Source organism: Eretmochelys imbricata, chromosome 24 (genome assembly GCF_965152235.1).
Source record: "Eretmochelys imbricata isolate rEreImb1 chromosome 24, rEreImb1.hap1, whole genome shotgun sequence".
Taxonomy (NCBI): Eukaryota; Metazoa; Chordata; order Testudines; family Cheloniidae; genus Eretmochelys; species Eretmochelys imbricata.
The window spans coordinates 176760-202827 of NC_135595.1; the positions used below are offsets into that span (position 1 = coordinate 176760).

At 47.5% G+C, this 26068-nt stretch overlaps 3 protein-coding genes and 1 long non-coding RNA gene across 17 annotated transcripts in view; 2 read left to right on the forward strand and 2 right to left on the reverse strand.

Moving 5' to 3' along the window:
- Positions 1–12267, forward strand: part of LOC144279802 (GON-4-like protein) — a 74748-nt gene extending 62481 nt beyond the window's left edge. For 3 of the 7 annotated variants that reach the window (XM_077841460.1, XM_077841462.1, XM_077841461.1), the window contains 8 exons: positions 363–506; positions 965–1108; positions 1563–1682; positions 2034–2147; positions 5360–5567; positions 6443–7268; positions 9092–9194; positions 11693–12267. In XM_077841460.1, coding sequence (XP_077697586.1) covers positions 363–506; positions 965–1108; positions 1563–1682; positions 2034–2147; positions 5360–5567; positions 6443–7268; positions 9092–9194; positions 11693–11842 — 1809 coding nt within the window. In that variant the 3' untranslated portion in view covers positions 11843–12267. Of the gene's footprint in view, positions 1–362; positions 507–964; positions 1109–1544; positions 1683–2033; positions 2148–5359; positions 5568–6442; positions 7269–9091; positions 9195–11692 lie in introns of those variants that run through there. The other 4 variants (XM_077841463.1, XM_077841464.1, XM_077841465.1 and 1 more) reach the window with 4 other exon arrangements.
- MSTO1 (misato mitochondrial distribution and morphology regulator 1) lies at positions 2397–21234 on the reverse strand. 6 transcript variants are annotated; one of them, XM_077841471.1, is made up of 14 exons: positions 20865–21234; positions 20300–20429; positions 19926–19995; positions 19252–19327; positions 17656–17710; positions 16531–16672; positions 16254–16371; positions 16026–16160; positions 15594–15746; positions 14298–14429; positions 13786–13970; positions 13307–13411; positions 13100–13215; positions 2397–2908 (listed from the first exon to the last, which is right to left on the reverse strand). In XM_077841471.1, exons 1-14 carry the CDS (start codon positions 20955–20957, stop codon positions 2868–2870), a joined length of 1551 nt encoding a protein of 516 aa, XP_077697597.1. In that variant the 5' UTR covers positions 20958–21234; the 3' UTR covers positions 2397–2867. The 6 variants fall into 6 exon arrangements, with proteins under 6 accessions (XP_077697597.1, XP_077697595.1, XP_077697594.1 ...); XM_077841469.1 differs by lacking the exon at positions 2397–2908 and adding an exon at positions 12475–12815 and having other exon boundaries at positions 20865–21227; XM_077841468.1 differs by lacking the exon at positions 2397–2908 and adding an exon at positions 12475–12818 and having other exon boundaries at positions 20865–21213.
- LOC144279808 (uncharacterized) lies at positions 14427–17867 on the forward strand. The gene is made up of 2 exons (XR_013348697.1): positions 14427–15100; positions 17457–17867. It is a non-coding gene; the product is annotated as an uncharacterized LOC144279808 (long non-coding RNA).
- Positions 21235–22005: 771 nt separating the features above from the next.
- The window catches only part of DAP3 (death associated protein 3), a 29502-nt gene continuing 25439 nt past the window's right edge, over positions 22006–26068 (reverse strand). For all 3 annotated transcript variants that reach the window (XM_077841262.1, XM_077841263.1, XM_077841261.1), the window contains one exon: positions 22006–22408. In XM_077841262.1, the coding sequence (XP_077697388.1) occupies positions 22323–22408 (86 nt within the window). In that variant the 3' untranslated portion in view covers positions 22006–22322. The remainder of the gene's footprint in view (positions 22409–26068) is intronic.

The following is a 26068-nucleotide window of genomic DNA, read 5'->3' on the forward strand; positions in this document are numbered from 1 at the left end:
ATTATTTAATTAACTTTTCCATAAAATCTTCCACAGTGCTGAGGAATGCTGCAGCATGATGCACAGCTACAGCCTTCCGTAACTTGGTATATCTGTAGATTTAAAAATCTGAACTGTTTACTGAAAACAAATGGCCTAGTTTAACTTCTCCTCTGCATCTCTTAAGCCTTTAGAGATTTGAAACCAATTTCAAATCACTGCAGTTTTCTGTTTGAGCCCTGCAGTCCGCAGTCCTAAGTGAGTTATAAAACTCTTGGCTGGAGCATATATACTTTGCTTAGCTTCTCAAAGCGGATTAGAAATGCTTGTAAATATAGATTGGTGTGTCTGGAGTGAAAAGGCCCTCCTTGTTCTCTGGTCAGTTTGAAGAGCAGCAAGCATTTGACAAAAGCCGGAAGTTCCTCAGGCAGCTGGAAATCTGCTTTGCTGAAAATCCCACCCACCATCAAAAGATAATCAAAGTGCTGCAAAGCTGCGCAGACTGCCTCCCGCAGGACATTGCAGAGGTAACCAAACTTCTATGTATTCCCCTCCCCCTCAGCCAGCCCTGAGAATGCAGAAGTAGATACCCCATCGTGCTTTCCCCTCTGACTTTCAGATTGCAGCCTTGAGAGATACCCCCAGCTGGAGTAAGATCAGAGAGAACTGATCTATCATTACCTCCATAAGATTGTACAGCTAATTGGCCCCTATGTATCTTCTCTTTCCCACCTTGCTTTTATCACCTTGCAGGTTGATGCTTTAGTTTGTCTCAAGTAACCTCTGCCTAGAATTTCTGGGGAGATTCTTCAGTGGCAGGATGATTCCTGGAAGTACTCTGATCCAAAAATGAACTATAGTACAAGTGGTAACACTGAGCCTGAGCTTTTGTGTTTGTTTCTAGCAAAGGGTCTTGTTTGTTGCACAGACCTTGAAGTCGTTGCCATGTTCCACCATTATCTTACTCCAGAGTTTTCTCCCACAGTTGAAGACCCAGATGTGGCAGCTGCTGAAAGGACATGATCACCTGCAGGATGAATTCTCCATCTTCTTTGATCATTTACGTCCATCAGCCAGCCGCATGGGAGACTTTGAGGAGATCAACTGGACAGAGGAGAAAGAGTATGAGGTGGAGACCCTTTCTCTAAACTAGGAGAGAGAAGTAGGGAGGCTTGGATCCCTCAGATTGAGAGGCTTAATAGGGAGGCTACAGACCCAGAAAGGAAGAAATGGGATAAAGATCTGGGATTGTGGGTGGCTGGGAATGGTTGGGGTGGAAATTTCAAATTCTTTCAGCACTTGTTACTTTTGACAAGATTGTAAACTTGTCACGCTGTCCTGAAATGGGGCTTCATGCAAAGAAAGCCCTTTGTAGGAGAGGTTTCAGAGTAGCAGCTGTGTTAGTCTGTATCTGCAAAAAGAAAAGGAGTACTTGTGGCACCTTAGAGCATGCTCAAATAAATTTGTTAGTCTCTAAGGTGCCACAAGTACTCCTTTTCTCTTTGTAGGAGAGAGTATGAAAGCTCAGTCTACTGACAGCTCACTTTGCTGTGCTGGTAACACAGCCTCTGTGCTTCTTTTAGTTTGATGGGTTTGAAGAGGTGTCGTTACCAGATGTAGAAGAGGAGGAGGAAACCCCCAAGATGCACACAGCCTCGAAAAATAAAAAGAGGAAAGAGATTGGAGGCCAGAACAATGACAAGGTGGGACTGGGATATCTGAATAGCCCACAGCATGTGGCCTCTTCCATGCTCCAGGCAAATACGTGTCTAGGACGACAAATGTGTCTGTGTAGAAATGGTCCCAGTCTCTAAAGTGTTAGACAACAGGATGAAAGGGATTAAAATGCTTCTGCCCAAACTTCACCTGCTTTGATCTCTGTTGGCAATTTACTTGCTTTAGTTCTCCCTGGGGTTTGTCAGACTGGCCCTGCTCTGGCTCTTTTTGTGGTCTGGCCAGCCTGTGATCTGCTTCTGTTTGGTGTGCATGTGTTATCTGTGCAGTGCTCTGTGTGGATCAGGAAAGTCCATGTCAGCTGGTGTGTTTATTTCCAGGAGATGGAGTGGGTGGATGGGGTGAAGGAATGTTTGTGCTCCTGCCATGAAGGGAGCAGTGACCCCAAATTAAAGAAGAGCAAGAGGAGGACCTGCAGCCATTCCAGCTGTAAGGTCAGTTGAAGGGGCTGAGCACTGGGATGGTGTGGGAAAGGAACAGTTGTACTGAGTATCCCATTGTTTGGTGTCTGTTCTGATAATCCACCCAGGCTTGTTCTTCCTGTCTCCAGACTGTAATGTATTAAAACTAGGGCTGTTGATTAATTAAAGTTAACTCATGTGATTAACAAAAAAATTAATCGCAATTAAAAACATTAATCATGATTAATCACACTGTTAAACAATAGAATACCAATTGAAATTTATTAAATATTTTTGCATGTTTTTCTACATTTTCAAGTATATCTAATTCAGTTACAACACAGAATATAAAATGTACAGTGCTCACTTTATATTTTTATTACAAATATTTTCACTGTAAAAATGAACAGGAGAAATAGTATTTTTCAATTCACCTCATAAAGTACTGTAGTGCAATCTCTTTATCACGAACGTGCAACTTACAAATGTAGGTTTTTTTGTTGCATAACTGCACTCAAAACCAAAAAAAAATGTAAAACTTTAGAGTGTACATGTCCACTCAGTCCTACTTCTTGTTCAGCCTATCGCTAAGAGAAACAAGTTTGTTTACATTTACGGGAGATAATGCTGCCCACTTCTTAATTACAATGTCACCTGAAAGTGAGAACAGGCGTTCGCATGGCACTGTTGTAGCTGACGTTGCAAAATCTTTACATGCCGGATGCGCTAAATATTCATATGCCTCTTCATGCTTCAGCCATCGTTCCAGAGGACATTCTTCCATGCTGATGATGCTTGTTAAAAAAAAAAAAAAAAAAAAAAAAAGCGTTAATTAAATTTGTGACTGAACTCCTTGGGGGAGAATTGTATGTCTCCTGCTCTGTTTTACCCGCATTCTGCCATATATTTCATGTTATAGCAGTCTTGGATGATGACCCAGCACATGTTCGTTTTAAGAACACTTTCACTGCAAATTTGACAAAATGAAAAGAAGATACCAATGTGAAATTTCTAAAGATAGCTACAGCACTCAATCCAAGATTTAAGAACCTGAATTGCCTTCCAAAATCTGAGAGGGATGAGGTGTGGAGCATGCTTTCAGAATTCTTAAAAGAGCAACACTCTGATGCAGAAACTACAGAACCCAAACCACCAAAAAAGAAAATCAACCTTCGGCTGGTGGCATCTGACTCCTGATGATGAAAATGAACATGCATCAGTCCGCACTGCTTTGGATTATGGAGCATAGCTGTCATCAGCATGGACGCATGTCCTCTGGAATGGTGGTTGAAGCATCAAGGGACATACGAATTTTTAGCGCATCTGGCATGTAAATACCTTGTGACGCAAGCTGCAACAGTGCAATGTGAATGCCTGTTCTCACTTTCAGGTGACATTGTAATTAAGAAGCAGGCAGCATTATCTCCCATAAATGTAAACAAACTTGTTTGAGAAATTGGCTGAACAAGAAGTAGGACTGCATGGACTTGTAGGCTATAAAGTTTTACATTATTTTATTTTTGAATGTAGGGTTTTTATGTACATAATACTACATTTGTAAGTTCAACTTTCATGATAGAGATTGCACTACAGTACTTGTATTAGGTGAATTGAAAAACACTTGTTTTTTTTACAGTGCAAATATTTGTAATAAAAATAAATACAAAATGAGAATACACACTTTGTATTCTGTGTTGTAATTAAAATCAATATAGTTGAAAATGTAGAAAACATCCAAAAATATTGAAATAAATGGTATTCTATTGTTTAACAGCGCGATTAATCGCAATTAATTTTTTTAATCACTTGACAGTCCTAATTAAAACAAAAATCCAAAGGGGAACCACCAAAATAAGCACCTCCCTCTTATGAGCTCTAACTGTGCTAACCTTTCTCTTCCCATACACCTTCCATTCCCTTTTACTATCCTTCTTTGCCATGTTAAATAATTGAGATTTTTGTGCTCTTCCAGAACAGAGGTAAGACTCTGTGTGGAGGAAGCTTGCTTAGACACTATGTAAGCTGAACCTTTATCTGCTCATGGATATAGAAGTTTGGTTTCCTAAAGACAAAGTACATAAACCACCAAGTTGAAGGCTGAGTTTGGACGGGGGGATAGTGAGGGTTCTAGGAAAATGCAGTCTAAATGAATTTATTCTAAGAATAGGTGCACAACTGGTTGAAACACTGTACTCAAGGAGTAGTTGTCAGTGGCTTGCTGTCAAACTGGGAGAGTGTATCTATCAGGGTCTCTCAGAGGTCAGTCCTCGGTCTGGTACTATTTAATATTTTCATTAATGACTTGGATAATGGAGTGGAGAGTATGCTTATCAAATTTGCAGATGACATGAAGCTGGGAGAGGTTGCAAGTACTTGGGAGGAGAACACTAGATTTCAACAGGATCTTGACAGATTGGAGAACTATTCTGAAATCAAGATGAAATTAAAAAAAGACTAGTGCAAAGTACTACTCTTAGGAAGCAAAAGTCAAACACAGATACAAAATGGGGAATAACTGGGAGGCAGTAGTACTGCTGAAAAGGATCTGAGGGTTATAGTGGCTCACAAAGTGACTGTGAATCAACAATGTGATGCAGTTGCTAATATCATTCTGGGGTATATTAACAGGAGTGTCATATGCAAGACATGGGAGGTAATTGTTCCATTCTACTCAGTATTGGGGAGGCCAATACTGGGACCAGTTCTGGGACCACACTTAGCATGTGGACAAATTGGAGAGAGTCCAGATGAGAGCAAAAAAAGATAAAAAAAATTTAGAAAATTTGACCTGTGAGGAAAGGTTAAAAAAAACAGGTCATGTTTAGTGTTAAGAAAAGAAGACTGGAGACCTGAGAACAGTCTTCAAATATGTTAAGGGCTATTGTAAAGAGGACGGTAATCAGTTGTTCTTCCTGTCCATTAAAGGTAGGACAAGAAGCAATTGGCTTAATCTGCAACAAGGGAGATTTAGGTTAGATGTTAGGAAAAACTTTTATTGATAAGGGGAGTTAAGATCTGAAATAGGCTTCCAAGGGAGGCTGTGGAACCCCATCATGTAGGTTTTTAAGACTATGTGTCAGGGATGGTCTAAGTTTACTTTGTCCTACCTCAGCTCAGGGGGCTGGACTTCTTGAGGGCCCTTTCAGCTCCATTGTTTCTATGATTCTACACGAGCTGTGGTGCTACAGGTTGGTCAGATACACTGAGAGTCTGTTTGTAATCTGTGAAGTTCTTCTGATCTGCAGGTGTGTGATAGCAAACCCTATAAAAATAAAGATTCTCAAGAGCTCACTAACAGCCTGACTCAACGAGAGTTAAGCCCTCAGCCTGAAGGGAAGGAGCTTGGGACATGTAAGGAGCCTGCAGAGGAGTCTCTGGAGTACAGGGATGAAGTGGAGAATGGCCAGAGCAGAACAAAAACCATGTCTAGGAAAGCAGACTCCCTGGCTTCAGGTCTGTGAAGGTCATATGCATGGGCAGCTGTCACTGTGTAAATTTTGCAGACAAATTGGGATGGGTCTTGAGTGTCGTCTAAATACAGATTCATTGAGGTTAAAATGAGGATGATTAGAAATAGTTGTTAATTCAGCTCCTTCCATGTGCCTCACTTTGGCTCTAGGTGGCCTAAATACCCAATCTACAAAGTATACCTGCCCCCATGTCAGTCATCTTAGCCCACCTGGACAAAAAACACCCATCAAATCTAAACTATTCTGATGGATTGTTTGTGGAACTCTCCCCTCCATGGGACTGGAGAGCCTTCCTGCCAGCTCCACAAAATTACTAATTTATGTAAGCTCTCCTTGCCAGCACACTTTTCCATGCAGTTCCATCTATCCAGAGTACTTAGTTATTCTCTCTTTTCTCTCCCCTGGTCCCTGCCTGTGCGATCAAAATACACAGGATGACTGGCAGTGTAAATACACTAAGGGGGCATACCCCTCCTGTCCATAAATGCAGTTGGATTACAACTTGCTGGAGAAGATTCTACGTTTGTGTACCATGGTACCTAGCACATATGGAGATGCCATCTTGTTTTCCATGTTTAAGTATTAAGGGGCAGGCAGCACCTAGTGCACATTGGGATACTAGCATGTGCAACACCTTCTTACAGGCACAGGATGTTCAGAGTCTCGCTAGCTGTGATTTACCTCTGCACCCAGCACTCTTACACAGTAACATAATTAGGGAAACTGCACTGGGGAGTGATCTGTGCAAAACACAGTAGAGGTTAAAACCATGTTCTCTGCTTTCTCTTTGTGCTCCAATCTAAAAATCTCCATCCTTCAGAAGTTCCTCCTTCTAATCTTGTGGGGTTTCTTGGGCAGGATCTCAACTAGAAGGACAGTTGATCTGCTGCAGAGGTGTCTCTTCTGAAGGAGCATTGCCTAATAGCAGGGTCCTAGAACTGAGCTCTACGGGAAGCCCTCTGTGCTCTGCAAAAGCTGGGGTCACTGCTGTCGTGGACACTGCAAAAGAAAGTCAAACTGGAATTACTGACTCTGGATTTAATATAAAGCTGCCTCAACAGAACGAAAGCAACCCTTATGGTCTAGGAAGTGATAGTGAGACAAGATTAAACCAGAGATATGGAGGGACTGGAGAGGGTTCCCTTGACCTTGCCAAGCATGTTTTAGGGTCTGATTCAGCTACAAGGACAAGCTGCACAGGAGCTGATCGCTTTCCTGGAAGGAGCTCACAACAGAAGATAGCCCTTCAGTTCAAGTCATCAGTTAAACCTGGACACGCTCCTTCAAAATCAGGAGGAAGAGAAATGGAGAGATTATCTTTCCCTCTGGAAGGAAAAACTGAAGTGAGGAGGAATTGGTTGGGAGCAGTTAGAAAACTCAAGCTGAAGACACCAAAGCATGTCCACTTGCAGGTCCCCATTGACCATGTACTATCAGAAGCAGATGGTACTGGCTGCAGTGGAGTCTCTCCTTTTGGCCGGGAATCACAGATCAGATTAAAGTCAGATGAAAGTAACTGCTGCTTCAAGGTGCAGCAACAGTTTGAAGAGCTGGAATGTAGAGCAGTTCCTTCCGACATGGGACAAAGGGAGGATGAGCAGCAGCAGAAAATCATGGAAGCCACCGTGTGTGCAAAGAATAGCAAAGTCAGCTCTACTGGGGAGAAAGTTGTTCTCTGGACCAGGTATGTGCTCGTGCATCATATTTTATGTTCCTGTTTTACTGTGTCTGCAGTGGCTTATCTCTCAGCTGCTATAGTTTCCCTTTTTTCCATCTTGCTGTCTCCCCTGTTCCTGATGTCTTTCCTTGTGTCTTCTCATCTATCTTCCTCTTGCTCTCCCGTCTAGTTTCTTACTAGAGCAGCCCAGAGCAGCAGCATAACACTTTTCATCCCAGCTGTTAAACATACTGCCTTGTTTCAGGCAGGTTCTAATAATAAGTCCAATACTTTGGGCTGGGAAAGAAGTGGGTTTTCTCTAGGAGCCCCCCTGCACATGGGCAGCGTGTGAACCTCTGGCTGAGGGAGGCTAGCCCCCAGCCCCGGCTTATTGGGGGGATGGACTCAGAGCCTGGGGGACTACTGGAGCCACAGCTGCATGCAGGGAGCATCACAGCAGGCGGTGGGGTCATGCCTGGCTGTTTGGGGAGGCAGCGCCTCCCCCTGCCTATGCGACCCGCTGCCTATGCCCCTGCCCTAGAAAGGCTAAGCACATTGTGTGAAGCTGGCCACTAGAGAGAGAGAGAGAGACTTAGGGTGAGAGCCATGAAGATGCCGAAGTCCTAGTTTTAGGCACACCTTATATTCACGAAACTCCTGCTTGGCTGTTGCCTAACTCTTGCACCTAAATTTACTCAGTGCCCAACTTTTTTTTTCTTGGGCCATGTGTGCTACAGCCTCACTCTAGACAGCTAGGCATCTGTCTCCTGCATATGCATATACACTACTGCCCTATGATAGGCATCTGGACACACCTGTGTCCCACCTAAGCCTCACCGAGATTCATAAACAAGGAAAGATAAGTGTGTGGCTGCCCAAGTTGTAGGCAGGGGACCCAATCTGGTAGGTCACCTCTGAGCATGCCTACCAGATCCACCCTTTCTGGTGAGTTCATGCAGTATAGCCCTGCGGGGAGGATCTCCCTTGTAATCTTTAGCCTAGGGGCTAGGATACTCGACCACAATGTTATTGATCCTTATTTCAAGGCTCCTGCCCTCCTAAGGGAGAGAAGGAATATGAACAGGGATCTGCCACCTCTCAGTTTAGTACCCTAACAACTAGGGTATGGACTATGCTGATGTGGCACTCCCTCGGTCTCTCCTATTGAAGTTCCATGCTAATTAAACAATGGAATACTTAAACTAAGCTAGAGAATGTAAGAGTGACTCCATGGCCGAGGCTAGCACACTTGTGGGAGGTAGAGATCCTTGCTCAAATCCCTTCTCCCTCAGGAGGGGGAGAGGGGGTGTCTCCTACATTTTGGATGAGTACCTTATGCACTAGGCTAAAGATTGCAAGGGTAGTCTTGCCCCTCTCCTCCCGCATCCTCCCCCCCACACACTGGCTCTTTTGTTTCAAATCATGTACGCAATTTAAGCAGCCAAGCACCAATCTTTCTCCATTGTATGACTCACTAGCAGAGCTAGATGCCTTCTGTGCAGCCCAGACTTGGGTACCTATCTCTGAAAGAGGTCTGGTTCGTATTTCCCAGTGGCTAGATTAGGTGACTCTTGGCCTATCGTGCTGGCTTTGTGAGGTGCAGTCTAAGGCCCACCATAGGTGGCTAACTTGGGCTTTGGGGATTGCAGAGTTGTTCCTGTGACTTTTTTTTCTAGGCTCCTAAAAGTTAGACACCGTGATGCTCAGCATTGTAACAACCTAAGTCCCTTTGTGCATCCCACCCTGACTCAGGCCGAAGTGCACTGGTGGGTTTTTTTCATACTTGAGGTGGCTGTAGGGTCAGTCTCCTGCTCCAAGCTGTGTCCATAACTGTGATGTATTGCTTACAGGGAGGCCGATCGTGTCATTCTTACCACCTGCCAGGAGCGAGGAGCCCACTTGGAAACCTTCAGTGCTATCTCACAGGAACTGGGCAATAAAACTGCTAGTGAGGTAAGTGCTTGTATGTGAGAGGGGTGCAGATCATTTTGAAAGCTGTTAAGAAGGGGTTTGCAAACTGGGGGGTGGGGGGGTGTCACGAGGTTATGTGGGGAAGGGGTTTGAGCTGTCCGCTCCACCCCCAAAACCCACTTTGCCTCCAGTATTTATAATAGTATTAAATATAAAATAGTCACACTCAGAGGCTTGATGTGTGAAAGGGGTCACTAATACAAAATTTTGAGCACCACTGCTTAGGGTAGTGGCTTTCAAACTGTGGGTTGCGACCCAGGCCAGCAGCGCTGACCAGGCTGTTAAAAGTCCTGTCAGCGGTACTGTCTGGCTAAGACATGCTTGTCCCTACCTGTTCCAACACTGTGCGGTGCCCCAGAAGTGGGCAGCAGCAGGTCCGATTCCTAGGCAGGGTGGCCACGAGGCTCTGTGCACTGGCCTTGCCCCCAGCATTGGCTCTGCACTCCTATTGGCTGGGAAGCTGGGGGGTGGGAGGCAGTGCCTGCGGGCGAGAGGTATTTGCGTGCCTCCACCTAGGAGCGGGATCTGTTGGTGGCCGCTTCTGGGGTGCAGCGCGGTCCACAGTTCCAGGACAGGTGTGAAACCTGCCTCTGCACTCCAGCTGCACCACTGACTGGGAGCTGCTGGAGGTAAGCCCTTGCCCCAGACCCCTCATCCCTGGTCCCACCCCAGAGCCCCGACCCCCTCCCATACTGCAAACCCCTCAACCCAGCTCTGTTGGGTTGCGGACATCAACAATTTTATTCAGCTGGGGAGCCAGAAAAAAAGTTTGAAAACCACTGGCTTAAGGGACTGAGAGATGGTTACTGCATTAGCCTGGGTACCAAGCATACCTTGTGCCACAAAATGGAAAAAAAAAGTCCACCTGCATAGCTTATCAGTCTGTGCAGAAGAGTGCTGGGACTGTGATTGCACAAGGTTTTGGAATTTAGGATGGTGCATTAGCAGAGTTGTGAGCTGTTCAGAGATATCGTGACCCCAGTGGTGTTTCCCACCATCATGTACTAGCCTAAACTCTTGAATGTCTAATGTGCCTAAATCCTCTGTAGGTTGATTTTGTAAAGGCTTTGCCTTGAGGAAGCTCTGTGATGTTTCACACTGTTTGCTATTAACACTAGATCAGGGGTCGGCAACCTATGGCATGCATGCCAATTTTTAATGGCACACTGCTGTCCGCCTAACCCGGCAGACAGCAGCGTGCCATTAAAAATCCTGCCCTGCCCGGCCTGCTCTTCTCTGCCCACCGCTCTCTCCTTGCAGGACAGGCAAGCTTCCCCCAGTGTGCTGGGTTCCTGCCCCTTCTCCTCTCCCTCCCTGTGGCCGATTAGCTGATGGCCCTTGCTACAGAGGGGAGAGGGGAAAGTGGAGCTGAAGCATGCTCTCTGCTCCAGGGACCTTGGAGAAAGGGGGTGGAATTGGCATATCCCCTCCAGCCTCCTGCCATGCAGGGGGCTGGGAGCACCCGCATGACCCCAGCCCTCTGCCCTGACCCCTGAACCCCCCCACAACCCCAGCCCTGACTCTGGCACAACCCCCCACATACCCAGCCCCCTGCCCTGACTCTTACACCCCCCACATCCTCACCCCCACCCCTCGCACCAAACGGGAGCTCCTGCACACCCACACCCCACACACATTCCCACCTGCACCCCTCGCACCAAATGGGAGCTGCCTAGGTAAGCGCTCCACACCCAAACTTCCTGCCCCAACCCTGAGCCCCCTCCTTCATTCTAGCTCTTAGCCAGACCCTTCACTCCCAGGCCTGTTCTCAGTGCAGAGATAGGAAGAGAATGGCTAGAACCAGGGAGAAGGTAGGTACCTACTTTATGTGGACAGGGCCGGGACCCTGACTGGTAGGAGCCCGCGGACGGAACCCCAGACTGGCAGTAGGCTGAGCTGCTCAGCCCACTGCTTGTCTGGGGTCCCGGCCACCGGCCCTGCTCAGCCCACTGCTGGTCTGGGGTTCTGGCTGCTGGGGTGCCGGCCACAGGCCCCGCTCAGCCCGGTGCTGGCCTAGGTGAATGGAACCCCAGGCCGGTAGCGTAAGATCAGCATTTTAATTTAATTTTAAATGAAGCTTGTTAAACATTTTGAAAACCTTGTTTACATATGACAACAGTTTAGTTATATAATATATAGATTTATAGAGAGAGACCTTCTAAAAAACGTTAAAATGTATTATTGGCATGCGAAACCTTAAATTAAAGTGAATAAATGAAGACTTGGCATACCACTTCTAAAAGGTTGCTGACCCCTGCACTAGATAATTAGCTCAACTCTGTAACTTAACTGCTTTTGTGTCCAGTATTTTTAAAATGGTTCCTGGGTACCACTTTTCTTTCTCCTGTGATGGGACTGGAGTGTGTTAAATACTTCTGCTTTCACAGTAATTTCCAATCTTAGTGCTATGTATGGGTGGGACCTACAAGCTGCCCCACTGTGCATGAGCCATTTAATCTCAAGTCTCTCTCCATAATCAGGTGTCCCACCGCTTCAGGGAATTGATGAGGCTCTTCCATACATCCTATGATGGAAGTTCTGAGGATGAGGAAGACGCAACAAGCACCAGCAATACTGACCAGCTGTCAGATAAGGATCTGCTCCTCTCTGAAGAAGAACAGGATGACTAAACACCTTTGTGGTGGTGGACTAACTAGTACATCACAAATGTAGGTACTAGCCCGTTTGCTGCTAGAAGGATGCTCTGGTGGAGGCAGGAATATTTGCACAGGACTGTAACTTAAAATGGCACCTTAATTTTTTGGATAATCTTGCTACATGTATAACCAACTAAATTCATTCTACAGGAGCACAGGTCTAATGTTTGATAAACAATAGGATAATGTTACCCTGGCAGCTTTTCATTCCGCAAATGTGACCTGCATGACTAAAACTTAAAAAGATTCCACTGGGGCAAGGCCTTGCCTCTCTGTGTAACAAAGATTTAAATTGAACATCCTCATGATTTATTGCAGATACAGCAATAAAAAACTTGTAATTACTGTATCATAAGATGTGTCCTGTTAGATGAAGTAAATGCTTTCCCACACTCAAATTTTGTAAATTTCATTACTGTCCCCTTTTTATATCTGGAAAGGCTATAAGCTGAAATGATCCATGTTTATTGTTCAGTCTCATTCTAAAGCATAATTCTGTTGTGATAAATAATGGACAATGCTGATGTAAACTGGTAAGTCTCGTACTTGAATTACAGAGGTCTAAAGCCACCCTCTCTATGTAACAGATGCAGCACAACTGTCACTTAATTTGCAGTAACATTTTATTCTTTAAAAAGCCAGGGCCCTAGTTCAACACTGATTTTTTTTTTTTAAAGTTTATCTTCTTCCTAAAGTGATAAGCGGCAGAGTTAATCTGAGTCTGCTTCCTCTTCAGATTCATCAAACTCCGAGCTTGTTTTATAGCATTGGGACAGCGTTCTTAGCTCATGTAGGGCCTCCTGAAAATCATAAAGTTCAACGCCTGCAGAGAAGAAGCTAGCCCAGCGCTGTACATCCACTCGATGCAGCTCCTTATATAAACTGTTGAGAGCACTGTACAGAGCAGGTGATGACTGCAGTGCTGTTAGGACAGGGATGCTTTCGACTGCTGTGGAAAAAACATCTCCCCTGAAACATCTCACATTCAGAGTATGTCACCATGTTTCCTTCCCATTCTACTTTTAAAATAAGTGTTCTACCAGGGAAAGGGGTCTTGAGAGCGCTTGTAGGACAGTGCCATTGGCATGCACTGGCCCTACTCCAACAGCTGGAAAATGGCTAGCTTTAGAGGGAGGTATTCAAAAGCTGGCACCCTAAGTTCCCAAGCTTATTTTTTTTAAAAAAAGTTAACCCCTTCCTCACATACAGGGGTATGAGAGAGCATCTTACCTGTTGAGCACCTAGGAAGCTTGTCCAGGAGGAAACCTTGCTTGTTTAGAAGAGCAGAGAAAAATTGGGGGTATGGGGGTAACACTTTACATGGGCCCTGAAGCAAATATGAGGTGCTGCCAAGGAAAAAGGAGAATTATCCAAAATTCACTATAGAAATTTCATAATTAGCAATCAGGGACCCCATCCCCCAAGCATATCACCGACCTGAATGTCCCTGGGCACCGAGCACGTAAGTAGCTTCCTAGAACCTCCTCCCCAGTTTCACAAACATGTAGGGCAGACTTGGGTTGTGACCCTGGAGGAAGATTACTGCAAAGAAAAACAAGTAAATGCATATTGTAGGAGTGCCTGAACTAAGATGCTGGTAACTGTGTGGCTGAGCCACAGGGGGCCAGGAATGGTTCTACCCTGATCTAAAACCAGCCACACGTACTAGAACAATGCAAGGGTCCTGTAATTCTTAGTAACAAGAGATTCTTCCTTATTGATGCCAGCCTCTCAAGTGATAACCTGACAAGCAAAGCAGGCCTTCCACATATCCTAAAGGTTACTTGCTTCAGCTCTTTTGGACCAGTAAGAATTTAAAGGCCAGAGTCCCTCCCTTAAGAAGCCCCTATTGTCAGAGATCACCATGGATAGGGGCCAGCTCTGAAAGACAGGTATTTGATCTAGCTGTTTCTTACCTGATAAGATTTTCTTTGCCAATTCCTCTCAGCACAACAGACTGAGCAAAACAGCAGCTGTCCTTTCGCTCCCCACACGAAGACAATGGTGTCCATGGCACTGCAAGCTGGTAGCTGCACAAAGCATCTGGGAGAGACTGACCATATGCCATAGGAAAGGGTACAGCAGCCCCTGCAGCCACAACCTGAGAGAGAACAGGCCAATAGAAATGTCTGTAATAATCTGATCTCAGCTTTTTCTGGAGATCAGGGGGACTCCTGCAAGAGATCTGTATCCAAAACTACCAGCAGACAATGCAGCATGTTATATAACATCTACATACACAGAGGCTCAATTTATAGGCAAGAGGAAAGATTCTGCCAGTGAGAATTGTGGGAACAATGCTCAACAGAAGACATGCATGAAACAGAATAGCTACAGTAACACATTCAGCATATTACTTCTACCTTACACTATTCAGCCCCTCCAGCTTCACTGTGGCCACTAATGATTTCCTTTAGAAGAACGCTACCTTTCTCCCAGAGCTGTTAAATGCATCTGCAAGCTGTACCATGGAGAACTGGGAAGAATGGAGCCTGTATGGAGCACTGAGGGTATCCAATGCTGTTGCCAAGATTGCACTGCTGTGATAGTTTAGAGAGGCCTACAGAAGAACAATTGAACCACAGCAAAGTTAGAGGAGGAAAAGGTCATTTAAGATTGAATTTCAGACACTTCCATTCCTTAACTAAACCAACTAAAAGCAGTTTCTCTTTGGAATGACCAAGGCAGAGCAGAACAGCCCTAAGGATACAAACTGTTACAGTTTAAAGCCCGAGTGACTTGACATTCATGCAGTAGAAATCTTAATAAAAAAAACTGCTATTGCTGATTATCTCATTAGTAATTTTTCAAATGACAGAATAGTGTTATGGTCATCCCATATGTTCTGCTGTGCATTCCCAGTTGAGGGGCTCAGGTCACTGAGACCCAGTCCTGAAATCTACAAAGTTTTGAGCTTTCTGCACTTCAACTAGCATTGTAAAAAGCTGATTAAATCAGAAGGGAATGAGCCAGTGTCTGCCTGCAATTACAATGCTGCACCAATTTAGATTTCCTGTACAGTCACCCATATGCATTACCTCCAGCCTTGGACTGAACCAGTTAAACAAGAGTTGAGACTGCAAACTGAATTCAATCATGTGAATGAATCCATCTTAGTCCTGTAACTAGAGCCCTGCAAATCTGTGGATATCTGCTTTATATCCACAGACCATACTTGATCAGCTGTGTATACAAATTTTGTATCCAGGCGGGCTCTACCTACAACACAAGGTAAGTGTGTGAGACAATTCAGGAACCTGCAATTATTACAACTAATGTAAAGGGCCATAACCCAGAGTTAAAATGGAGAGTGCAGTAAATGGCATCAAAGGTAATTGGAATGTAGGCTCATGTGTGAGCAGAAAACAGCTGGTAAATACTTCAGGCCTGTGAGTAATCAAAGGGTTATTAAATAGATCACCAAGGCCACTGGACAGACCAGAACTAAGGGGTTGTAGGTTTAAAATTGAGGAAATATACAGAGATGGAGTTACATAATCAACTTCAAAATTAGGGATAGGATTAGGCAGGTCTGGAGAGACAAACTATTATTTAGAACTTCCCCCTATATAGAACATGAGCTTTATTTTTTAGCATGGAAGGATTTAGCCCTTCTGGCACAAAGTTCTGACTATATACACTAGTGTGGTCAGGCCTTTCCAGACAGAAAACGTTCCCAAAAGCTTCCAGTCTGTGTGCCCAGTCAGTGACCGTGTATACTCACATCATAATGTACATATGGGAGTGTAACAGGGGCTTCTGGTTTGAGTCCCAGACTTCCATTGAGTGACAGTGGGCAAAAGAGTGAGCTGTGAGTGGAGAGATGGACAATTCCCAGGACTGTGTTCATCAGCCTGTAAAAATCCTTCCAGGACACCTGCGGACAAAAGATGCCAAAAAATCCACACAGCTCTGCTTGGCAATTAAACATGATTCCCCCAAATTAATCTGCCCTGGCCTTAGGCTCCTTTGGAAGTAAAAGTGCTATGTGAGGCACAAAGAAGGGCAGCTACTGTTGCAGTACCCACTGCACTAAGACACTCTTTTGCTCTATCTTCTTCCTTCTCAATATCTGTTTTATAGGAAGCAGCCTGAGTCAGAACGTGTGCACTAATTTCAGGAGATCAGGCACACTCTTTTTCCACTGCATACTTACCCCAACATTATGAATGACTGGAGTCAGTCCCCATGTCAGGATTCCTCTCCCTGAATACTCATCATGGAGCAGTTCTGTCACCTTAGCTCCAACTCCAGAAAATCCATTGTTCAAGTCGCACAGAATCTGAAAACCCTACACCAAAAGGGACAAATAGTGTTTGAATTTCTACCAAAAGTTCAATTGGCAGAGTTCCCTAAACAGGTCAGGTAAATGTAGCCCATGTACCTGCAGATAATCACACTCTTCCACGTAGAAGTGCAATCTATCTTCCAGCTCCTCTAGGTAAGTGGAGTTGTGCAGGAGGCTTTCACCTTGTCCAAAGGCTTCAAGTTGACTGGACTCCCTAAAAGAAGGACAAGGTGAGCATTTAACTCCACTCCCCCTTTTTGTGTCTTTTAGCAAGTATCCAGTTAGGCTGATCCCTAAATTGCAGTCAGCAGCCATGCCCCTTTGTGAAGCTACCACTTTGCCTCAGTTTGCATTTGAAGTAAAATAAACATACCCGTCATAGTTGTACTGATGTATCATGAAGATGCTTCTGGGATGCAGATGCACTCGGAGGTAATCAGACCAAACCTGCACGCTGCCTTCCAACTGGTGACCCTTCTGGGAAACATGCAGCTGTTTAGGGAGCTGAGATACATCTGCAAAAAGAACATTTACAGATAAAGGTTCACCTTCCAACACTTAGCTTCTAATAACCCAGACAATGGGATCACAAGGCTCTCTGCTAAAGTGTTTTTGATTTTAAACCAAGGCCCTAGTACTTTACACACAATTCTCTTGGTAACCTAGTCCCACACTTATTTCCTGTGCCCTTCACACCATGGCATTATCCCAAACCCCTGCCTCTGTCACAGATTCATAGCAACAGGATAACATTATAATAAAACTATTACCTGTGCGTAAAATTATACTTTGTGCTAAATAGAGTGCTTTAGAGCTGAATACCAGCATACAAAACCAATCAATGGAGGAAAGCAGCCACAGGAGGGAGTATGATGAATTTGGACTTAAAATAGGAGGAGAGATTAATAAGACTGGGACTTTTCAGCTTGAAAGAGAGACTATTAATGGGGGATATGATAGAGGTCTATAAAATCATGACAGGTGTGGAGAAAGTAAAAAGTGTTATTTACTCCTCATAACACAAGAACTAGGGGGGTCACCAAATGAAATTAATAGGCAACAGGTTTAAAATCAAACAAAAGGAAGTACTACTACTCACAACGCACTGTCAACCATGGAACTCTTTGCTAGAGGCTGTTGTGAAGGCCAAGACTATAACTGGGTTAAAAAAAAACCTAGATAAATTCATGGAGGATAAGTCCATCAATGGTGGTTAGCCTTAGTTTTGCCAGAAGCAGGGAGTGGGTAACAAGGGATGGCTCACTTGATGATTACCTGTTCTGTTCATTCCCTCTTAAGCACCTGGCATTGGCTGCTGTCGGAAGACAAGATACTGGGCTAGATGGACCTTTGGTCTGACCTAGAATGGACATACTTATGTTCTCTAAGCTCATGATTGACTGCAATGAAGTCCCTTCCCCATTTCACTCGCTTTACAATTCTCCATTCCTGTGATCTTTCACCTGAACAGACATATAGGCACCGAAGACTTACATACCTTTACTGAGAGGAAGAGCTCTGGGACTGAAGTCTCCATCAGAGGATATGCCTCCCTGCAACAAAAAGCTCCGGAGACAGGTTTTATTATGGCATTGCCTCACTTGTAAATGGATAACAGGGCAATATAGTGGGAAGGGGCTGGGAACATTGTTCTACATCTGTGCTTCTATGGTACACTGTACATTCATAAAGTCTTATTTATTTCTCTAATGATTTTATCCTGAACGACCCCAAAGTGGTTCACACAAACAGCAGTACTGTGATGCATGCTGCAAGGCACTAGGGGAGGAGTGCAATCTTAATCAAGGACACTAATGGTAGATCTTCAGCCTGAATTTGTAGAACACAAGCTACAGAGATGTGTTATTTGGACAACATTTCATCCATTTCTTTCACATCAAAACAGAAGACCTTTGATTTGCACAGACAGCTGAACATTAGAGAGAAGACCCTTTCACAACTCTTGAACCCTCTTTAAAAAAAAAAACACTGTTGGTGCAATGCTAATGGCTGCCTTTGGTCCACTTACAGTTATACTTTTCTCACAGTTTGTGCAAGAACAGCTTTCCCTCCTATACCCATCACCAATAATAAATCCAGAATCTACATTTGTGTGTACTGGCCTCCCTCTGATAGTCTTGCCTTTACTGCAGCTTCTCAGTCTCTCTGCCCTTGAGCATTGTCACTGGAGACATGGAGAAGTCAGCTGCTCTGCTGGTATTATGTTCAGAAAGGCCTTAGGAAGGTTTAAGGGGGAAATAATTCCAACCACATGTTCTTTTACAAAAAAGCAAGCAGGAAGATCAACAGGATCTGGGGAAGTGTGTACATGGTGTAGAGGAAATAGAAAGGTCTAGACCAGAGGCGGGCCAACTTTTTGGTCTGAGGGCCACATTGGGTTTCCAAAATTGTACAGAGGGCTGGTTAGGGGAGGCTGTGTCTCCCCAAACAGCCAGGTGTGGCCTGGCCCCCCACCTCCTATCTGACCCCCCCGCTTCTTGCCCTCTGACAGCTCCCCCAGGACTCCTGCCCCATCCAACCCCCCTGCTCCCTGATGGCCCCTCCCCCGACTCCTGCCGCATCCACCACCCCCTGCTCCCTTTCCCCTGACTACCCCCTGCCGCCCCATCCAACCCCTCCTCTCATTCTGACTGCCCCCCCGACTCCTGCCCCATCCCCTATCGACACCCCTGACCACACCCCCAAACTCCCCTGCCCTCTATCCACTCCCCCCGCCCCCTTACCACACTGCCTGGAGCACCAGTGGCTGGCGGCGCTACAGCCGCACTGCCCAGAGCAGCGGGTCAGGCCGCGGCTCTGCAACTGGGCTGCCTGGTTGCCCAGAGTGTGGCGCGGTGCATTGAGGCTGTGGGGGAGGGGGAACAGCAGGGAGGAGCCGAGGGCTGGGCCACGCAGGCCGTAGTTTGCCCACCTCTGGTCTAGACACCAAAACCTACAAACAAGAAAAGCAACTATATCTAACAAAGCTTGTTGTCAAGACCAAAACTCTGTTAATTTAGCATCTCTGGTTCTAGGATACAAATCAAACCCATTCAGTATCTACACCTTGAGTAGCTTCTCACTGGCTTCTCACCTCCAGTTTGCTGAGGTCTTGTAGAAAAAGATTCTTTGCAGGAGGGTCTTCTTGATGAGTCGACAGACTACCCGGCCTGAAAAATAAATCCCCTCATTATTTGTACTACAGGAGCACAAGGAGCCTCAGAGAGCAAGATCGCACTGGACATGTAGCAAGACAGTCCCCCCCGAAGAGCTTACAGTCTAGTACAGGGGTGAGCAAACTACGGCCCGTCAGGGCTTTGGATCTGGGCCATGGATTTTCCACCCCCACTCTGCTCCAGGAAGCAGCCAGCGCCATGTCCCAGTAGCCCCTGGGGGACAGGGAGCAGAGGGCTCCATGTGCTGCTCTTGCCTATGGGTACCTCCCCTGAAGCTCCCATTGGTGAGGAACGGGGAACCGCGGCCAATGGGAGCTTCAGGGGCCGTACCCAGAGGCATGCAGAGCCCTCTGCACCCTCCCCCCCCCGGGGTGGCAGGGACATGGTGCCAGCTGCCTCCCCGAAAGGCACAGGGCCAGGGCAGGCTCCTGCCCTGACCCTGCTGTGCGTCGCTGCCACCTCGGAGCAGCTCCAGGTAAACGTCGCTGGGCCAGAGCCCACAACCCAAACCTCTCCTGCACCCCACCCCACACTGTTGCAGCAGAGTAACCTCTCCAGCTAAGAGGATGAAAGAACAAATGGTAACACTCACCAAGCTACCGAGGTGTCTCTTTTCATGTCCCCATATAAACATCCCTCTTCTTTCAGAGAGTTGAGGCTTCCTGCACAAGAGAACAGGTCACAGGGTTTGCAGTACTTGGGGCTAAAGACAGTAAGAAAGCCCACCGTATTCTCCAGCCCAGATGAACCCCGCCCCCAAGAGGTTTGCCCGACTAGGCATCACGAGCCTGCACAGGCAGGGGGTGAAGCGCTGCTTCTAGCGCCACATCCAGGGCCGGGGCAGAGTCAGCCACGCACGAGCTGGTGGGATGCCCGCCCCACTGGGCGAAGTCCTCGCCCGGCAGCTCCCCGGACCCTTGGCAGGAGGGCCGCACGCACGCCGCCAGCGAACAGCCCCCCGCCCACCTTTCAAGTCCATCAGGATGAGGCGCGGCGCGTAGGTCTCCGGCCGGCCGAGGGTCCGCCCAGCGCGGTACAGCACATCGGGGCAGATCTCGCGCCCCGCCGCCTCCGAGTCACGGCACCACGCAGCATCCTGCGGCGGAGAGAGACGGTCGGTGCGAGCAGGGGGCCGCCCCCCGGCCCCAGGGAGTTGCCAGTCCCCGGCACGCCCCGCACAGCGGCCTCCCGCCGGCCGGAGGGGCCAGGCGAGCAGGCGTCGAGATCAGATGGCCCGGGCAGGCAACGCGAGGCCGGGGAGCGCGTTTGGCGGGGATTCGGCCGGCGGGCGCGGCGGGGGAGCGGGATGCCGGCAAGGCGGGCCGGGCCCGCGCCGGGGAAGGTCTCGGTCAAGGCGGGGGAGGCGGCTCGGGGGGTCCGAGGCAGGCCGGGGCGGGGGCCGGGGCCGGGCCGTGGGGGGGGGGGGCCGAGACAGGCCGAGGCCGGGCCCGGGCCGTGGGGGGGGCCGAGACAGGCCGGGCCGGGGCCGGGCCGCAGGGGCGGCTCGAGACAGGACCAGGAGGCTCCACACCTGCAGGTTCCACCAGTGCGCGCCCACGAACCCCGCGTAACTGCCCAGCTGCAGCGTCACCGCCGCCCGCGGGGTCCCGCCCGCCTCGAACATACTTCAACCGCCAGCCCCGGGACGGCCTGGAGGCGGGGCTTTGACTACTGACTTGGTCCCATTGGCTGAAGTACTTGTCATTTGAGAGTTTCACCAATCCACAACTAATGCCGCAAAATGTAGGCGGGCCATCTCCTGATTGGAAGCGGCGCAGCAGCGACCGGGTCATGTAACCTAGCAACACAGTCACGTGCGACTTCGCCGGCTGTCAATCTTCGCGCCGGTTGCGATTGGGCCGCCCCGGCCGTAGACTCCACCGCCCGACGGGCTGGCAGCTCGCGAGACCTCGTTTTCGTCTGCGCGAGCAGGGACCCCACTTGGCCCCCTCTCCTCAGGCCGCCTATAGCGACAGCCCCGTGACACCCCGGCCCGGCCTGAAACGTTCCCTCCCTGCAGGCTACCTATAGCGCCAGCCCCGTGACACTCCCGCCTGGCCTGAGACATTCCCTCCCTCCAGGCCGCCTATAGCTCCAGCCCCGCGACACTCCCGCCCACCCCACCTGGCCTGAGACATTCCCTCCCTCCAGGCCGCCTATAGCTCCAGCCCCGCGACACTCCCGCCCACCCCACCTGGCCTGAGACATTCCCTCCCTGCAGGCCGCCTATAGCTCCAGCCCCGCGACACTCCCGCCCACCCCACCTGGCCTGAGACATTCCCTCCCTGCAGGCCGCCTATAGCGCCAGCCCCGTGACACCCCTGCCCACCCCGCCTAGCCTGAGACATCTCCTCCCCCCAGGCCGCCTATAACGCCAGCCCCGTGACACCCCCGCCCGCCCCGCCTGGCCTGAGACATTCCCTCCCTCCAGGCCGCCTATAGCGCCAGCCCCGTGACACCCCCGCCCACCCCACCTGGCCTGAGACATCTCCTCCCTCCAGGCCGCCTATAGCACCAGCCCCGTGACACCCTCCGCCAGCCCTACCTGGCCTGAGACATCTCCTCCCCCCAGGGCCGCCGCAACCCGCCAGTACCACAGAACATGTAGCCAGGAGAGCGAACAGCTGGAGACTGCCTGCAAGGCCCCTGCTCATTCAACATCAGACAGCACAGACCTACACCGCTCTCCATTTATGGTTGGTGCAGCCTCATCACAGCTTCTCCTAGAGAAACCCTGACAGGGTCAGTTGCAGAAGCCCTGCCCCAGCCCTGTTCTTTCCCCCTCTATCCCTGCAGCCCCTCCTCGGCTGGTGCAGAGCTCTCCTCCTCACCCAGCTTTTCCACAAAGTCTTTCCCTGTCAGGGCTGGGAAAGACAGCTCAGTTCTTTCTGCGTAGCGAAGCAGCCAAGGGGACATATGATAGAGCAGGAAGAAGAGCTGGTTATCTTATTAAAAGCCAGCAGTGGCTGCCAGCAAAGATGCCTTAGTGTTAGAGATAAGCAGAGATCCGTTCCAGCTGCCAGGGGTTGGAGTTGCTGAGAAACAGCAGTTCCTTTCTCCCTTCTTCTGTTCTGGCTGAAACAAACAGAGAAAAGGAACCCTGTCAACACCACATCATCAAGTTCTTCAATTGTGTTAGCATTCCAATGTAGTGGCCTTGAAAGCTTTATTAAAAAATCATAGATTCAAAGGCAAGAAGGGACCACTGTGATCATTGATGCCCTGTATAACACAGCCCCATCCAACTTCCCCACAAGAATTCCTAGAGCATTTCTTTTTCAAAAACATCCAATCTTCATTTTTAAATGGTCAGTTATGGAGGCTCCACCCCAACCATTGTTGGTACAGTGTTTCAAATTATCCTCACTATCCACTATTTGCTCCTCATATCTGGTTTGAATTTGCCTAGCTTTTACTTCTAGTCATTAGATCATGTTATACTTTTCTCTGCTAAGATTGAAGAGTCCATTAACAAATATTTGTAGATACTTACAAACTAATCAAGTCACCCCTTAACCTTCTCTTTCATAACCAAATAGATTGAGCACCTAGAGTCTATCATTATAAGTCACATTTTGTAATCTTTTAATTGTTCTCATGGCCCATCTCTGAATCCTCTCCAATTCATCAACATCCTTGTTGAATTGTGGACAGCAAAACTGGATGCAATAGTTCATCAGTGGTTCCACTAGTGCCAAACACAGAGGTAAAATAACATTGCTACTCCCACCTGAGAGCAACTCCCCCTCTTTATGCAATCAAGGACTGTAATGGCCCTGTTACTCACAGCATCACAATGTGAGCTCATGTTCAGCTGACTATCCACTACAAGGCCCAAATCTTTTTCAGTCACTGCTTTCTAAGATTGAGTCCTCCATCCTGAAAGTATAGTGTACATTCTTGGTTGCTAGATGCTTACATTTAGCCATCCTCAAACACATAGTTTGTTTGCACCTAGTTTACCAATTGATCTAGATCTGTCAGCAACCTGTTACAGGCCTTTGTCGCCCCCATCACTCCCACTTAGTCCTAATAGTTAGCAATTGGCTTAAAACCTGAAGCAGGTGGTTTTATATCCCTTCCAAAATTTGGCAATATTAACCATAACAAGAATATCCAAAAGTTATCAGTGTTCAATCCCTCTTTGACTCTTGCTAATTCTTGAATTCCACAGCTAGTTCTGAATTTGTCACCCTTCACTTTTACTGAATAGCTGCTGTTATGAAACAACAGAAGCTCCCACTCTACTCTTGACTATTTTTTATTAAAATACACTCCCTCTCCCCCTTATTTATCTCCATTCTAAGATAAGTGATCCCCATCTTTTAAATCTGCCTCACTTGTGTTTTTCCAGGCCCTTGATATAATTAATTACCCTTCTTTCAAAACCATCTAATTCTACAGTATCCTTTTTGTGTTGGGATGATTAGTACCGCTCACAGTATTCCAGAAGAGACAAACCATTGACTTATAACATATTTTCTGAATTAATCTCCAGCCTATTCCTTATGCATTGTAACAGTTTGCTTTTTAGAGCACAGCTGCAGTTAGCCAAGCTCTTCATTAACTACCCCAGAATTGTGTCCAGTCCAATTTTTTTTTGAGTTGATACTGTTCATTTAGAATGCTGAAGGTATCTGAGTAGTTCAACATTCTGCCTACTGTAATTTATGTTCCTGTTTATTGGCTTCATTAGGGTTAGATTTCCAAGTTTTGAACCTTGTTGTAGCGGTGTTGGTCCCAGGATATTAGAGACACAAGGTGGGTGAGGGAAGGTGGTTCAATAAAAGATTTTACCTCACCCACTTTGTCTCTCTAAGTTTTCAACCTTGTCATTGAGCCACACTGGTTTATTTCAGGCCTTATATTGTTTTAAGTAGCATCCATGCCATATCTAAGAATTTCACTTCCTTTGCTTTTGACTTTAGGACCTTTTGTCTAGTTTCCTCATTTTAGTGCAGTCTCCCTTTCTAAAGTTTAGTGTAGCTGTGTTACTTTGTTATCCTACATCCCCATAGGATGGCAGCCCTCAGCTTGACTGTTTTTCTTGAACCCACAGTCCAGGTCGACGACTCCTGTGTCTGACCAGGAGTTGGGAGGATTTGGGGGGAACCCGGGCCCACCCTCTACTCCGGGTTCCAGCCCAGGACCCTGTGGAATGCAGCTGTCTAGAGTGCCTCTTGGAACAGCTGTGCGACAGCTACAACTAACTCCCTGGGCTACTTCCCCACAGCCTCCTCCCAACACCTTCATCCTCACCATAGGACCTTCCTCCTGGTGTCTGATAATGCTTGTACATCTCAGTCCTCCAACAGTCCACGTTCTTACTCTCAGCTCCTAGTGCCTCTTGCTCCCAGCTCCTCACACACACACCACAAACTGAAATGAGCTCCTTTTTAAAACCCAGGTGCCCTGATTAGCCTGCCTTAATTGATTCTAGTAGCTTCTTGATTGGCTGCAGGTATTCTAATCAGCATGTGTGTCTTAATTGTCTCCAGAAGGTTCCTGATTGTTCTGGAACCTTCCCTGTTACCTTACCCAGGGAAAAGGGACCTACTTAGCCTGGGGCTAATATATCTGCCTTCTATTACTCTCCTGTAGCCCGACCCAGTCACATATTCCTCCCCCCGCCCCCCAACACTATGGGGTTGGGCAACTTGGGACATCAGGCAGTGTACTCAAGACAAGCCATCTGCATTGCCATGGTGGCTTCCAGCCTGGTGTTGTATGGTGAATTGGAAAGGTTGTAGGGTCAGGAACTATCTGGTCACCCTTGCATTCTTCTCTTTATTTCGCTGCATCCACTGGAGGGGTGCATGGTCGGTCACAAGGATAAACCGTCATCCCAGAAGGTAATAACGTAGTGTTTCCATGGCCCATTTCACAACTAGGCACAATTTGGATATCCCATTCAGCCAGCGAAAGTCATTACAAAACCTAGTGGTGCCATCGGGTTTGGGAATCAACACAATCAGGCTTGACCACTGACTGTGGGACTCTTCAATGACTCCCAGCTCCAACATCGTTTTTACCTCTGCTTTGATCTCCTCCCTTTTTGCTGCTGGAACCCAATAGGGCCTTAAAGTGACCTTTGCCCCAGGGTCTGTGATAATGTGGTGATATGCTTTGATGGTCCAGCCTGGTTTGGTTGAAAACACGTCCTGGTATCGGTTGATGCCAAGAACCTCTAGCATCTCCTCCAGACTCGGGGACTCAGTTCATAACCACTTTCGTGCGAGATGGATGAGGTCATATAATTGGGAGCGCAGAGTTTTGTTTTCCTGGTACCTCCACTCATGATATTGCTGGGCCTGCACTGCGGTCGTTACCCCAGATCTGGTCAGGATCTCTGCTTTCAGCTGGGGTAGTCTGCCGCAGCCTCTTCAGGCAAATCATAGTAGGCCTTCTAGGCCTCCCCACACAGGAATGAAGCGAGGATGCCAGACCACTGTTCTTGGGGCCAAGCCTCCCGCAGGGCTGTCCTCTCAAAGGCCAGGAGGTGTGCCTCTACATCATCCTCCCGTGTCATTTTCTGTAGCAAATTGCTGGCCCGCAATACCTCCTCCATTGTGGTGAAAAAAAATAAAAATAGACCCTCCCCCCCGCCCCCAACACCCTCCTCCTTCCACCACGCTGTGTACACCAAATCCCACTTCTTACACCAGTTGTGACAAAGTTCCTCCTCTACCTTGGTGGGTCTTCCGCTTTTTGGTGGATTTGCTCGCCTTGGCAGCA